Genomic DNA, 16,319 nt, shown 5'->3' with positions numbered 1-16,319 from the left:
CTTTTTAAAATAGAGGTTAGAGAAAGCCAGGTTAGCTGTAAAGAGAACTCATGGCAATATTCTTAAAACTGAGTTCACAGCAGACAACATACTGAGACATGGATCAGCTTTGACATAATCTTGATAATATTAGTGAACTAAATTTCCATCTGTAATTTTTGTTTTTTAAACAGCATAAATGAGTCTAGTAAGCTCTTTTCAAGTAGAGTCTACCTACAGTCAGAGTGCTCAGAGATAGGAGATGGAGGTCACAAACACATTTTCCCTCATCAGAATTATCATGACACTCCAGTCTTGAAAAGCAGGCTGCAACACCATGTTACAAACAGAGTAACATAGAATATTATTTAAACAAGCATTAAAAGACAGGATTTAATTTCCATTACTGCTATTAAGACGTCTACTCTTGATCCCTTACACTCTTGATGGTTCTATGCTATAATTATGTCCCACCTGTAAAATGGACATAATGTGTCTTATACTTCTAAAAGACTTTTCTTTAGGTAATTTTCTATTTATAGTATAATTGGTTTTCTTGGCACTAAAACAAGGAACAATATAGACAAATTCTGTATTACTACAAATTCTTGTTTAAGACAAGGTACACAAAATATTTAGAAACATTTCCTGTTTCCAGAATTTAAAAAGAGGCACATATAAATTTCTTAGTAAATTGAACCTACTATTCTATAGGCTTGCTTATTTGATATATAGGTTTATGCTTCATAGTTATTCTTACAGTAAAAAACAATAAAAATTACAAGAAAACATAAATATAAAAGCAAACAGTACACATACAAAATAAAACTAGCATGCAAGGCAATTATTCAGAATACACTTTGAATTGCAAATGAAATAGAATAGCTAACAATGATCAGTTCTCTATGAGGAAAATTATCAGATGATTTTTACTCTGAACATAACCTATCCAATCCCATTAAGTTTTTACAGACATATAATAAACTGCACATACATAAAATATAAAATTTCATAAGTCTTGAAATATGTATATACCCATAACTATCACCAAAATCAAGATAATGGACATATCACCCCCCAAAGTTTCCTTATACTCCTTGGTAATTCCTCCCTCCTAACCTTCTGCCTCCTTCCTACCCTATCAGCAGGCAACCACTAATGGGTTTGTTGTCAAAATATATTAGTTTGCATTTCTAAAACTTTATGTACAGAGAATCATACAGCATGTTCTCTTTTATGTCTGGCTTCTCTGACTCAGCATAATTTTTCAAGATTCATCCATGTCGTACAGGAAATTAATTTTTGTAAAAAATTATCTAGAAAAAATATACCCCCTCCTGAAAAATTTCTATGATTTTATAATTTGCTATATCAAGACTTATTAAGTTGGATTTCATTGGAGATACCAAAAGAAACTCTAAAAAATAAAACTCTAAGAAATAAAAGGAAACAATAAAACCCCCCACAAATCCCAATTGTTCACTTGTTCATATACAGTCAGCCCTGGGAATCCACAGGTTCTGTATTCATGGATTCAACCAACTGCTGATCGAAGATATACAGAAAAAAAATGTATGTAGGTTATATGCAAATACTACACCATTTTATACAAAGGACTTGAGCAACCGCAGATTTTGGTGTCCATTTGTGTGTGTGTGTGTGTGTGTGTGTGTGTGTGTGTGTCTGTCCTAGAACCAATCCTTTGCAAATACCACAGGATGACTATAATTTGCTTTTGTGGATGGCCTAGATAGGTATCTAATCTGGTCTACAGCACTTGACTGGGTATTCTAATTTACTGACATCCACAATAATGTTCAGCATCTTTGGTTGTCTCAGTTTATGCCAAGAGTATAATTCTTTCCTTTCTAGGTCTTAACTGAATGAAAGAAAAATCTATATCTATTATCTTGTTGATCTATCAAAATAATTCTGTGTTTATTTCAGGTAATTTTTAAAGGTAAATTCTTTTTTGTTTTTAATATTCCTAAATCATGCCTTTCAATAGAAATTTGGAGTCAAGATAATAGGAAGCACCCCTAGTACCCAGATTATGGTCTCTTATTTATTCCACATTAAAAGGAACAAGAGGCCCTCAAGGAATGGATAATTCCAGGTCTAGGGCAGGAAAAGTATCAATATAACGTGAGTCCCAGATCATCTTCTTGTGCCAAAAGCAAGGAAGGTTTTGAAAAGTAACAGTGTCACATTAAAAGAACACACAGAAGTCACCTTGAAATGGTCACCACTATTAATGATTTGAGCATTAAAAAGAATTATAATAAAAACATCAGGTCAAATGAAATATAAACAAAGAGAATGTTGGAAAAATTAATATCACCATTTGAAGGGCCTATTAAAGTAACTCCTTATTTTAGTAATTGGTAAAGAAAGACTGGAATGTTTTTCCAGTAGGAACTGTATTTCATAGTAACAAATAGCCCCAGTTGATGAAGGAAGGGATAGCTCCACTTTACAGAATAATGCCACCTAATAATGTTAAAGGAATCCAAAAATCATCATTCTACAACCACTAAAACAATTGTTGATTTAGGCAAGGATTCTCAGATGATATTATAAACTACTTATATAGTACCAAAACATTACAACATCGATATCTCTCAGGTTGCAAAGGGAAAAACATAACTGTACAATGGAAGGGCAAGGGTATGGTTATCCTAATTCCATGTTTAAACTTAGCATCACTACACCAGGTCATCCGACATTATTTGTGTCCTGATATGGAGAAATATGAAGTACATAATATTTCCATGATGTAGATTCTAGCCAAAATATTTAACTGGAACCTAGCCTTTAAAACTTACTTCTAGTTTACAGGAAATATAAAGAAGAGAGGAACAAGTCAAACACCACCATGAAGAAGCAACAAGTCCAAAAGATGTGACGTTCTGCAAAAAAAATGGCACCATCTCTTCAGCAAGTCAGTGTCATGTGGGGAAATAGGAGCCAGATTAAAAGAGACCAGGTGCAATTTGTAGTCCTGTACTAGACCCTAGCTTGAACAAACCAGTTGAAATTCCAAGGACATTTTGGTGGCAATTGGGGAAATTTAAATTTAAATATGGTGTGACTACCAGATAAAATGAAAATGTATTGTCATGAAAACATGTAGAGTCATTAACTAAGCAAACACATTAGAATATACCAAATACAAGTCTGGTTAAAAAAATACCAAAATGCAAACAAAAATTAAATTCAAAGAAAAAATATTAAAAACAGCAAGGAAAAAGCAGAAAAATAACATACAAGGGAATCCCCATAAGGTTATAGCTGATTTCTCAGCAGAAACTCTACAGGTCAGAAGGGAGGGGCAGGATATACTTAAAGTGATGAAAAGGAAAAACCTACAACCAAGATTACTCTACCCAGCAAGGATCTCATTCAGATTCAACAGAGAAATCAAAAGTTTTACAGACAAACAAAAGCTATGAGAATTCAGCACCACCAAACCAGCTTTACAACAAATGCTAAAGGAACTTCTCTAAGTGAGAAACACAAGAGAAGAAAAAGACCAAAAAAACAAACCCAAATCAATTAAGAAAATGGTAATAGGAACATACATATCGATAATCACCTTGAATGTAAATGGATTAAATGCTCCAACCAAGACACAGACTGGCTGAATGGATACAAAAACAAGACCCTTATATATGCTGTCTACAAGAAATCCACTTCAGACCTATGGACACATACAGACTGCAAGTGAGGGTATGGAAAAAGATATTCCATGCAAATGGAAATCACAAGAAAGCTGGAGTAGCAATACCCATATCAGATAAAATAGAGTTTAAAATAAAGACTGTTACAAGATATAGGAAGGACACTACATAATGATCAAGGGATCAATCCAAGAAGAAAACATAACAATTATAAATATATATGCACCCAACATAGGAACACCTCAATACATAAGGCAAATTCTAACAGCCATAAAAGGGGAAATCGACAGTAACACAGTAACCGTGGGGGACTTCAACACCCCACTTACACCAACAGACAGATCATCCAGACAGAAAATAAATAAGGAAACACAGGCTTTAAATGACACAACAGACCAGATAGACTTAATTGATATTTTTAGGCCATTCCACCCATAAGCGGAAGAATACACTTTCTTCTCAAGTGCACATGGAATGTTCTTCAGAATACATCTCATGTTGGGTCATAAATCAAGCCTTGGAAAATTTAAGAAAACTGAAATCATATCAAACCACAATGCTATGACATTAGAAATCAATTACAAGAAAAAAACTGTAAAAAACACAAATACATGGAGGCTAAAGAGTGTGCTGCTAAATAACCTAGAGATGACTGAAGAAATCAAAGAAGAAATTAAAAAACACCTAGAAACAAATGACAACAAAAACACGATGATCCAAAGCCTATGGGATGCAGCAAAAGCAGTTCTAAGAGGGAAGTTTATAGCAATTCAAGTTCACCTCAAGAAACAAGAAAAATCTCAAATAAACAATCTAACCTTACACCTAAAGCAACTAGAAAAAGAAGAACAAAGAAAACCCAAAATTAGTAGAAGGAAAGAAATCATGAAGATCAGAGCAGAAATAAATGAAAGAGAAATGAAGAAAACAATAGCAAAGATCAATAAAACTAAAAGTTGGTTCTTTGAGAAGATATACAAAACTGATAAACTTTTAGCCAGACTCATCAAGAAAAAAAGGGAGAGGACTCAAATCAATAAAATGAGAAACAAAAAAGGAGAGATTACAGCTGACACTGCAGAAATACAAAGGATCATAAGAGACTACCACAAGCAACTATATGCCAATAAAATGGACTACCTGAAGTAATGGACAAATTCTTGGAAAGGTACAACTTTCCAAGATTGAACCAGGAAGAATTAGAAAATATAAACAGACCAATCACAGGTAATGAAGTTGAAACTGTAATTAAAATCTTCCAACAAACAAAAGTCCAGGACCAGATGGCTTCACAGGCAAATGCTATCAAACATTTAGAGAATAGTTAATTCCTATCCTTCTCAAACTGTTCCAAAAAACTGTGGAGGGAGGAACACTCCCAAACTCATTCTACGAGGCTACCATCACCCCGATACCAAAACCAGACAAATATCACACACAAAAAAATTACAGACCAATGTCGCTGATGAACATAAATGCGAAAATCCGCAACAAAATACCAGCAAACAGAATCCAACAGCACATTAAAAGGATCATACACCATGATCAAGTGGGATTTATCCCAGGGATGCAAGGATTCTTCAATGTATGCAAATCAATCAATGTGATACACCATATTAACAAACTGAAAAATAAAAACCATATGATCATCTCAATAGATGCAGAAAAAGCTTTTGACAAAATTCAACACCCGTTTGTGATAAAAACGTTCCAGAAAGTGGGCATAGAGGGAAACTACCTCAGGATAATAAAGGCCACATATGACAAACCCACAGCCAACATCATTCTCAATGGTGAAAAACTGAAAGCATTTCCTCTAAGATAAGAAACAAGACAAGAATGTCCACTCTCACCACTATGATTCAACACAGTATTGGAAGTCTTAGCCTCGGCAATCAGAGAAGAAAAAGAAATAAAAGGAATACAAATTGGAAAAGAAGAAGTAAAACTGTCACTGTTGCTGATGACATGATGTTATAAATAGAAAATCCTAAAGATGCCACCAGAAAACTACTAGAACTAATTAATGAATTTGGTAAGGTTGCAGGATACAAAATTAATGCACAGAAATCTCTTGCATTCCTATGAACTAACAATGAAAGTTCAGAAAGAGAAATTAAGGAAACAATCCCATTTACCACTGCAACAAAAAGAATAAAATACCTAGGAATAAACCTACCTAAGGAGGCAAAAGACCTGTACTCAGAAAACTATAAAACACTGATGAAAGAAATCAAAGATGACATAAACAGATGGAGTGATATACCATGCTCCTGGATTGGAAGAATCAATATTGTGAAAATGACTATACTACCTAAAGCAATCTACAGGTTCAATGCAATCTCTGTTAAATTACCAATGGCATTTTTTACAGAACTAGAACAAGAAATTTTAATTTGTATGGAAATACAAAAGACCGCAATAGCCAAAGCAATCTTGAGAAAGAAAAATGGAGCTGGAGGAATCAGGCTCCCTGACTTCAGACTATACTACAGAGCTACAGTAATCAAGACAGTATGGTACTGGCACAAAAAGAGAAATACAGATCAATAGAACAGGATAGAAAGCCCAGAGATAAACCCACGCACATATGGTCACCTTATCTTTGACAAAGGAGGCAAGAATATACAATGGAAAAAAGACAGCCTCTTCAATAAGTAGTGCTGGAAAAACTGGACAGCTACATGTAAAAGAATGAAACTAGAATGCTCCCTAACTTCATACCCAAAAATAAACTCAAAATGGATTAAAGACCTAAAGGGTAGGATAGGGAGGGTGGGAGGGAGACGCAAGAGGGAGGAGATATGGGGATATATGTATATGTATAGCTGATTCACTTTGTTATAAAGCAGAAACTAACACACCCCTGTAAAGCAATTATACTCCAATAAAGATGTTAAAAATAAAATAAAATAAAATAAATAAATGTAAGGCCAGACACTATAAAACTCATAGAGGAAAACATAGGCAGAACACTATGACATAAATCACAGCAAGATCCTTTTTGACCCACCTCCTAGAGAAATGGAAATAAAAACAAAAATAAACAAATGGGACCAATTAAATTTAAAAGCTTTTGCACAGCAAAGGAAACCATAAACAAGATGAAAAGACAACCCTCAGAATGGGAGAAAATATTTGCAAAAGAAGCAACTGACAAAGGATTAATCTCCAAAATATACAAGCAGCTCATGCAGCTCAATAGCAAAAAAACAAACAACCCAATCCAAAAATGGGCAGAAGACCTAAATAGACATTTCTCCAAAGAAGATATACAGATTGCCAACAAACACATGAAAAGATGCTCAACATCACTAATCATTAGAAAAATGCAAATCAAAACTACAATGAGGTATCACCTCACACCTGTCAGAATGGCCATCACCAAAAAATCTACAAACAATAAATGCTGGAGAGGGTGTGGAGAAAAGAGAACCCTCTTGCACTGTTAGTGGGAATGTAAATTGATACAGCCACTATGGAGAACAGTATGGAGGTTCCTTAAAAAACTAAAACTAGAACTATCATATGACCCAGCAATCCCACTACTGGGCATATACCCTGAGAAAACCATAATTCAAAAAGAGTCATGTACCCCAATGTTCATTGCAGCACTATTTACAATAGCCAGGACATGGAAGCAACCTAAATGAATGGATAAAGAAGATGTGGCACATATATACAATGGAATATTATTCAGCCATTAAAAGGAATGAAATTGAGTTATTTGTAGTGAGGTGGATGGACCTAGAGTCTGTCATACAGAGTGAAGTAAGTCATAAAGAGAAAAACAAATACCGTATTGCTAACGCATATATATGGAATCTAAAATAGTTGTACTGATGAACCTAGTGGCAGGGCAGGAATGAAGACACTGACATAGAAAACGGACTTGAGGACACAGGGGGAGAAGGGGAAGCTGGGACGAAGTGAGAGAGTGGCATGACATATATACACTACCAAATGTAAAATGGATGGCTAGTGGGAAGCTGCTGCATAGCACAGGGAGATCAACTTGATGCTTTGTGACGACCTAGAGGGGTGGGATAGGGAGGGTGGGAGGGAAGCCTTAAGAGGGAGGGGATATGGGGATGTATGCATACATATAGCCGATACACTTTGTTGTACAGCAGAGACCAACACAACATTGTAAAGCAATTATACTCCAATAAAGATGGGGGAAAAAAAAACCCAAAATGCATATGTACATGTGCCTAGAAAAATGTCTGGAATGACATACACTAATGTGTTAAGAGTGGTGATTAATGAGTTGTAGGAATGTGTTTTCATTTTCTTATTTTTGTTTTTCTGCATTTTGTAACTTTCTACAATGCACACATCCTGTTTTTATAATAATAGAAATTAAATAAATAATAGGAAGGCTTTAATAAGTTACCTTCCAGCTTTTGGAGGCAACATGTTATAGCTGAAAATATTCTCGACAAAGACTCAGGACATCCGATTTCTAAATTTAGCTTTGTCACTGCCATTGGGCAAATTACCCAATGATTCTTCATCCATTAAACTGGAATACCTCACAAATAAGAATAAATAAAATATTAAGTGTGAAACATTGTATAAACTATAAAGTGTGACTATGATATTAGTATTATATTATTGTACAGACTGCAGGACTAAGAGTCAGCCAGCCACTCTAATTAAGACTCCTTCTAGACTTCCAAATTACGCTACTGAAATATCTTTATCTCAGCACTTCCAGATAGATTGTGGGCTTAGGGTTGCATCACAGACTCTGCTCCCCCTGCCTCCACATCAAAGCTTCCTAGATGACATAACCTTGGTGTATCACAACAATGCCAAAGGGAACTTCTGATGTAGAGAGCCAGCTATTTGCTACCATAGGGACAGCGCACTGTTTTAATTTTCCAGTAACGTTCTCATAACGAATTCCCTTTTGTCAGGACATCTACTGCTTATAAGTTCTATGGTTGCTGCTGCTGCTGAATGCTAGTTTCTTTGCTTCTCATTCTGATTTTCCTCTTTTTGTCTTCTACTTCTCTTTAAGAAATTTGGCTTTCATAACCATCACCAATGAGAGTGTGTTTCGGTTTTCGTATCAGCAGCAAACAGAGCAATCCCATTATGTGAGATTTAATCTTTGCATATTCCAAGTTTTATTAGTGACCAGTGTTTAAAGCTTGAATCTTTAATTCCCAAGAGAGCTTGTTGCTTCTGTGAACACCAAGGTTTCCAGAAGGTAGGCCTCCAGATAAATGAAATATTACTGTACAGGTTTTTAACATGGTAACTGGTCAAAAGATAATCATGCATCACAGAGTACCTTTCCTATTTTCCTGATTTCAGCTTCTAAACCCCCCAAATCAAATCCTGTAAGTTGTTAAAAGTAAACTCCACTTTCAATTGGTACCCAGTGACAAAAGGACAGCAGTAATCAATTTGGCAAAATAGATGAACATATATATACAGTACCTTTTAAAGCTTCCGTTTCTATGTCTACTAATGGCTTTCCCACATAGGCAATATCGTCTAGATTATAATATAGTTTTTTAATGACTCCATCGTAACGACTAGTGATAGTAACAGACGCTTTATCACTTTGAACTTCACAGATGCTATCAAACTGAGACACTGTATCTCCTTCTTTTACATACCTAAAAGAAAAAGATGTAAGACACTTTTACATGAGCAATAATACAGATCATCTTAACAATATAAATGTTACACTGAATTAGATCAGTATCCATCGAGCCCAGCATTTGGTCCCAGATAGTATACCAAAGAATGTTTCAGAAGAGACTACAGTGACTTCCAGAGGCTCTTTGATGCCTATTCAAGAAATATAAAAAATTTCAAAATAATTAAAAATTCATAGATCTATAACCCCAAAATTTAATTTGTCAGGTTTTCTGCCTCAAATATGAAAAATGTATTTTAAAAGTGTTATTTCCTTTTATTGTCTTAGGCTTTATCAAATTTTAATAATGCCTATTATTTCTAGAATTAAATTTTAAAAATTGATATCCTCAATATACATCCTTTTTAATTTCATGAATTTTAGTTTGAGTTCTTAGTCTTTGTTTCTAAGATGGCTAATAAGTTTCAGATTCAAGTTCTTCTGACCTGAGGTCATTGCTCTTTCCTTGATCCCACAATGCAACAGCTACAAAATCATAAAGTACATTTATGTTATTATAGTTCTCTTCTAACCCACAAAGCAATTATAATGAGAACAGCAGGGAAAGAATGTTCAGGTGGCTGAATCAGATTTTTGAAAGGATCTTTAACAGTATACAATTGTGGGAGAGAATCTATTGACTGACCTTAACTGTTACTTCTAGAAATCTTTGAAAATTATTTCAGTACCCAGAGGTGTTTCCTTTTTTTCCAGAAAGGGAAAGAAAGAAAAGGGATAGAAGGATGACTAAGTAAAGAGCTTTTTAAGTTTTGTTTCAAGCCTTTTTTTTTTAACATCTTTTTAACCTTTCGAAAATTATTTTTTGATTCATGCCTTTTGGTTTAATATTGTAACCTTTTCTAAAAATATAGGCAAACTCTCAGGTAATGGTGAGTCAAATGTACTTGCATTCTTACTGAAGTCATTTTCGGTAAAGAGACCTTAGACTACATGATTATTTTAAAATAGTTTGGAAAAAAGCTCTAAGTTCATACAGTAAATGCTTTTCAAAACACATGGTCATATCAACTTAATATCTTTTAGCGGCAAATTTCTCTTTTTTAGCTGAAGTGAGGGGTGGGTAGTGAAAAAATTTTTTAAATGAGGAAAAAATAATCCTTAATAAATTACATTGAATAAAATGCCATACTGTAGGATGAATTGTGCCACTAGCATATTGGCAACACAAACTAGATTTACCTTATTGCTTTAAAAAAATCATTATATGTTACAGAAAGAGATGTCTCAATTTAAATAGATTTCTACTTATTTTTACTCAAATTATTTTTATACTTACTTAAAAAATTTTTCAGAATAACTTACCATTCTTTAACAGTTACTTCTCTAATCCCTTCACCAATGTCTGAGAGTTTGAACTGAACAATCTGTCCCTGTAGAGCTTCAAAGACAAATGAGAAATGATCTCATTAAATATGTAATGTATTGCTAATAGACAGATGCTTTGACATCTAAAATTAGAAAATATTCTCAAGCAGAGGCAGAAATTATTCCAATTTTATAGATTTAAAAAGCATTTTATAATGTTTAAAAGCATAACCATCATTCATAACCACCCAAGATGTATATAAATTATTCAGTGACACAGACCTATTGATATTGCCACAGAACTGACATTTTCCAATTTCCAAAATAATGTTCTTTTATAAGGGTATAGGAGGCCCTTCCAACAAATGAGATTTTGCAATAATAGCGATGAACAGAAAATAGAACAAGATATTAGACAAAGGGAGGTTCAGCTGGATCTCCTTGTTTCATGTTATGAAACTATAATAAACATCAATGGCCTGCTTTTAAATCTCTTTTGACTTCATACAACTCTTCTCATTCCCAGTGTCTAAAGATCAGGCAGATCCATACCTAGAAGACTTGGAAAATCCTTATTCGCCCAAATGATGTCTACCAACTTCTTAAATTTTAGTCTTCTATTTTCTCTTAGCATTTTTTTACTCCTTTTCAAATTTCTACACCCTCTTTATAACACTTAGATGCCAATGATAATTTATGGTAATTATTCCCAAGACAGAAAGTATGTATGGATCCTCTCACTTTTCCAAATTAACAAATGGCTCTGAAGTGACTGAAGAGCGCTCCTCTATCTTTAAACTACTAGTAATCAAAATTGCTTATAAAATATACAACAAGCTGATTAAGGTAGGAAATTTTTCTTTAATAAATATGAGGAGATTAGTAGTTAAGAAATACAAAATACATTTTTGATATGGAGGTCCTAAGCACCTCTTGTTTCCTCTCTAGTAAGTTGGGCCCTCTCACAGCCTGCTGCTCATAGTATAAACTGGAACCTTTCTGAAAAATAGTTTGGCATTAAGAATCAAAAACCTTAAAAAAAAAAAAAAGTCTGTTTCTTTGACTCCATAGGTAATTTTACTTTTAAGATTTTTTTCCTTGAAGAAATAGAGAGGTACACGAAGATTTCTGCTCAGGAATAGTTATCATAGAGTTATAATAAAGAATTGGAAACCAACTGAAGTAATCAAAAAATGGCAAGTAAGTACACCATGGCACCTCTACACAAAGCAATATTATGCAAGGAACAGCATGTGAAAGGGCATGGGAATATGATAATATACAGCATGGTTAGGGAATGACAAACACTTCCGTACAGCTGAGGATAGGCTACGTGGCAAGAAATCAGCCCAGATTTAAGGCTTTGTGCCATGATGAGGTGAGGTGTTTGGAACATATCCTAGAGGTGATTAGGAACCAGTGGTAAATAATTATGGTCATTAATTCTTTGCAGCTGTTCCCATTAGAGGTAGAGTTTATCTTACCACTAGTTAAATCTATGCTGGCCTATGACTTGTTTTGACCAATAGAATACAGCAGAAGTAAAGTTGTGTAGGTTCTGGAGCGCAAGCCTCACAGGACCTCGCGGCCTCCACTTTCTCCCTCTTGGAATGTGCCTTGAGACCGCCATGTTAAGGAAGCTGTTCTAGTCTACTGGAGGATGAGACACACCACGTGGAGGAGAAAGGAGATGCCCCAGCTGAAAACCAGCACCAACTGTCAGACATATGAGTAAGACCATCTTGGACCTTCCAACCCAGATGACTGTGTAGCTGAATCCAGTCACATTAGTGAGCCCAGGTGAAACCAGCAGATGACCTTGTAGCTGAATCCAGTCACATTAGTGAGCCCAGGTGAAACCAGCAGATGACCCTGTAGCTGAATCCAGTCACATTAGTGAGCCCAGGTGAAACCAGCAGAGGAGTCACCCGACCAACCCACCCCCAGAATCCTGAGGAACAATACATGATTGTTCCTTTAAGACACTAAGTTGTGGGGAAGCTTATTATTCAGCAATAATTAGCTGATAGGAGTCCCATCTACAATTTCAGACCTGTAATTTTATATCTATAATTTTAGAGAAAAATATCTCTGGCAGGAGTGTGATGGAAAGGACTGGGGGAAGGGTGGCAGAGAAAGCAGTTAGGAGGCTATTGTAGGTAAGAAACTGAAGCATAGAACTTAATATAGTTACATATTTTCAAAGCTGTCTGAAAAGGTGAAGACAGATTTAAGAAACATATAAGAGGTAATATTACTATATCTGGTACTCAACTTGATGTGAGACGAGTATCGGGATGGCTTCAGGTTTCTAGCTTAACTGTTTACTGAGTTAGGGCAGAATAGGAAGAGGATGTATCCCAAGTATGTAGAGCAGTGCCTTGGCATGGAGTTGGTGATCTGTCAGTTATCTGTGTTGAATGGATTTGCTCTCACAAGAATACAAAGTTGGATACTATGTTACTCCCATTTTCCAAATGATGAAACAGAGAGAAATTAAGTAACTTGCGTAAGGTTACACAGCTAGTAACCCAAAGCTCCTCAAGTGTTTAGAGACTAGGGTAGGAAGTTGGAGTTTCTGCTTGAATGGCCTCTCTTTTCTCTGAGAAGTAAAGAGAAAAGATCAACTTCTGAAAATAGAATTTTTTTTTTTTTTTAAATGGTGAAGATAAGGTTTACATATCTTAGGGTGATGCGGCAGAAGACATCTACAGGCATGGAAGGACTAATTGATCTCAGGGGTTGGATCCGCCTGGAATTCCGTTATTTTTCATCACTAGCACAGACTAAGGCACCAAGTATCTGTCAAAAGCTTAACGTTGTAATGAAAGTCTAGGGTTCTTTACCAGGGTTCTAAAAAGAACATCAGGAAAAAAAAAGTTTTAGTGCCTTTGCCAAATCTAATACTTAAGTCTCAAGTTCTTTGCAAGGTAGAAAAAGTTGGGGGAAGGGTAATTAAGTGGTAAAAGCCAGAGAACTTTCTATTTATACAAGCACCTCATCACACTATCTTAACATGACAGATTAAGTGCCTCATCCAAAAAAACAGTACTACAGTGAGTACGAGGACACAATCTACTAAGTCAACAATTTAATCTAAGTCATATCAATGCTGACTGTTGCACTTAGGTAAGTCATAGGATAAAGAACAGAGGGCCCAAGAGAACCCAGTCCCAGCATTATGAAGACACAAGTATTAAGGGAAAGTATGTGAAAGGGGAGTGGGAGCAAAAAAAAAGAAAAGAAAAGAAAATGAGAATTGGATAGATGTGGGGAGAGCAAGGAGGGCCAGGCTAGAAGTAAAAGGTCAACTTTTTTACTTTGATGAGTCTTCAATTACTGAATAAAAACAAAACATTATGTTGTACAGGCTATTCTGAGATTATACTTACCAGCAGTTGTTTTCAGCAGCTGATGTGGATGACTATACTTGAATGAAGGATAACCAAAGAAAGACACATAGTTTGGCTTCAAAACATGAATATTACCACCTGTTTGAAAGTAGCGGACACAAATCTAGAGATGGGAAAACAGAACAGTAAAAGCTTTTATAAATGATCTTAATGGCATATCTCTAAGCATATATTGAATTTCAAGTCTATTCTAAAAGTAGACAATCATTATCATGATATAAACAATATGAAATTATCTAGGCTGAAATCAGAACACTTGGCATCAGTGCCAAGTTTCTGGTCAAGAAACCAAAGGAATTCAAACCCTAGCACCCGGAATATTTTCTTGTTCTTTTGTTTATTTATTTATTTTGGCCATGCCGCGAGGCATGCGGTATCTTAGTTCCCCAACCAGGGATTGAACCTGTGCCCCCTGCAGTGGAAGCAGGGAGTCCTAACCACTGGACCGCCAGGGAATTCCCTTGTTTAGTAAATTATATCCTGATTTGTCCACATGCTTATGATCCTTGCCTAAAATTCCCTATGAAAGTAAAAAAGTTTTAACAATGTTTTCTATATAAACACAACAGCTTGTAGGTGTATTTGAGTCATTAAAGGCTTCCTGAAATAAAACAACTAAAGAATTCAAAAGTGACTGCTAGCAGGCTTCCCTGGTGGCGCAGTGGTTAAGAATCCACCCGCCAATGCAGGGGACACGGGTCCGGGAAGATCCCACATGCAGCGGAGCAACTAAGCCCGTGTGCCACAACTACTGAAGCCCACGCTCTAGAGCCCACAAGCCACAAATACTGAGCCCATGTGCCACAACTACTGAAGCCCATGTGCCTAGAGCCTGTGCTCCGCAACAAGAGAAGCCACCGCAATGAGAAGCCCACGCACCGCAATGAAGAGTAGCCCCCGCTCGCCGCGAAAGCCCGCGTGCAGCAACGAAGACCCAACGCAGCCATAAATAAATAAATAAATAAATTTATAAATAAATAATCACTTCTTTATTCTTAAAAAAAAAGTGACTCCTTTGGCATCTAAAGACACTGAAAAACACACATAGTATTGTCCCCAAAGGTTTTCTTATCATAATTTATAGATGATTCTTTAGATTTAACTATTGATATTTTATATAAAATCCTAATATAATAAAATACAATGTTACACAAATAAGTAGGACTGAATGTATTTCATTTGATATATCAAAACCTAAGTGTGTGAAAGGTACAATATTTTACTTTGAAAGTTAACATTTCAATGTTATTAATACCTGATTAACTACATCACACTTTTTTAAAAAAAATTTATACAATTTTTAAAGGTTACAGTCCATTTACGTTTCTTACAAAATTTTGGCTATATTCCCCATGTTGCACAATACATCCTTGCGCCTATCTTACACCCATAAGTTTGTATCTCCCACGCCGTCACCCCTATATTGCCCTCCCTCCTACTCAAAACCACTAGCTTGTTCTCTATATCTGTGAGTCTGCTGCTTTTTTGTTCTATTCACTAGTTTGTTGTATTTTTTAGATTCCACACATAAGTGATTACATACAGTACTTTTCTTTGTCTGACTTATTTCACTTAGCATAATGCTTTTCAAGTCCATCCATGTTGCTGCAAATGGCAAAATCTCATTCTTTTTTATGACTGAATAGTATTCCATTACATATATATATGTGTATAGATACATATATATATGTGTGTATATCACATCTTCTTGATCCATTCGTCTGTTGATGGGCACTTAGGTTGCTTCCATATCTTGGTAATTGTAAATAATGCTGCTATGAACATTACGGTGCATATATCTTTTCAAATTAGTGTTTTGTTTTTTTCGGATATGTACCCAGGAGCTGCACTGCTGGGTCATATGGTAGTTCTATTTTTAGTTTTTTTGAGAAACCTCCATACCGTTTTCCACAGTGGCTGCACCAATTTACATTTCCACCAACAGTGTACAAGGGTTCCCTTTTCTCCACATCCTCGCCAACATTTGTTATTTGTGTTCTTTTTGATGATAGCCATTTTGACAGGTGTGAGGTGATACCTCACTGTGGTTTTAGTTTGCATTTGCCTGATGATTAGTGGTGTTGAGCATCTTTTCATGTGCCTGTTGGCCATCTGCATTTCTTCCTTGAAAATATGTCTATTCAATTCTGCCCTTTTTTTTTTTTTTTTTTTTTTTTTTTTTTTTTTTTTTTTCAATTCTGCCCATTTTTTAATGTTGAGTTGTATGATTTGCCTTGATCAAATTTATCAAAGGGAGCAGTGGAA

General features: G+C 35.4%; 1 protein-coding gene across 1 annotated transcript in view; it reads right to left on the bottom strand.

Annotated features, from left to right (window-relative positions):
• Window positions 1-16,319, bottom strand: part of DBT (dihydrolipoamide branched chain transacylase E2) — a 43,527-nt gene that overhangs the window by 20,893 nt on the left and 6,315 nt on the right. The window contains exons 2-4 of the mRNA XM_061186281.1: window positions 14,034-14,157; window positions 10,639-10,714; window positions 9,111-9,292 (exon numbers count right to left, since the gene is read on the bottom strand). Of these exons, the coding sequence (XP_061042264.1) occupies window positions 9,111-9,292; window positions 10,639-10,714; window positions 14,034-14,157 (382 nt within the window). The remainder of the gene's footprint in view (window positions 1-9,110; window positions 9,293-10,638; window positions 10,715-14,033; window positions 14,158-16,319) is intronic.

This window comes from Eubalaena glacialis, chromosome 3 (assembly GCF_028564815.1).
Source record: "Eubalaena glacialis isolate mEubGla1 chromosome 3, mEubGla1.1.hap2.+ XY, whole genome shotgun sequence".
Taxonomy (NCBI): Eukaryota; Metazoa; Chordata; class Mammalia; order Artiodactyla; family Balaenidae; genus Eubalaena; species Eubalaena glacialis.
The sequence above is the reverse complement of the archived record's forward strand: the minus strand, read 5'-3'. Positions and strand labels throughout refer to the sequence as shown.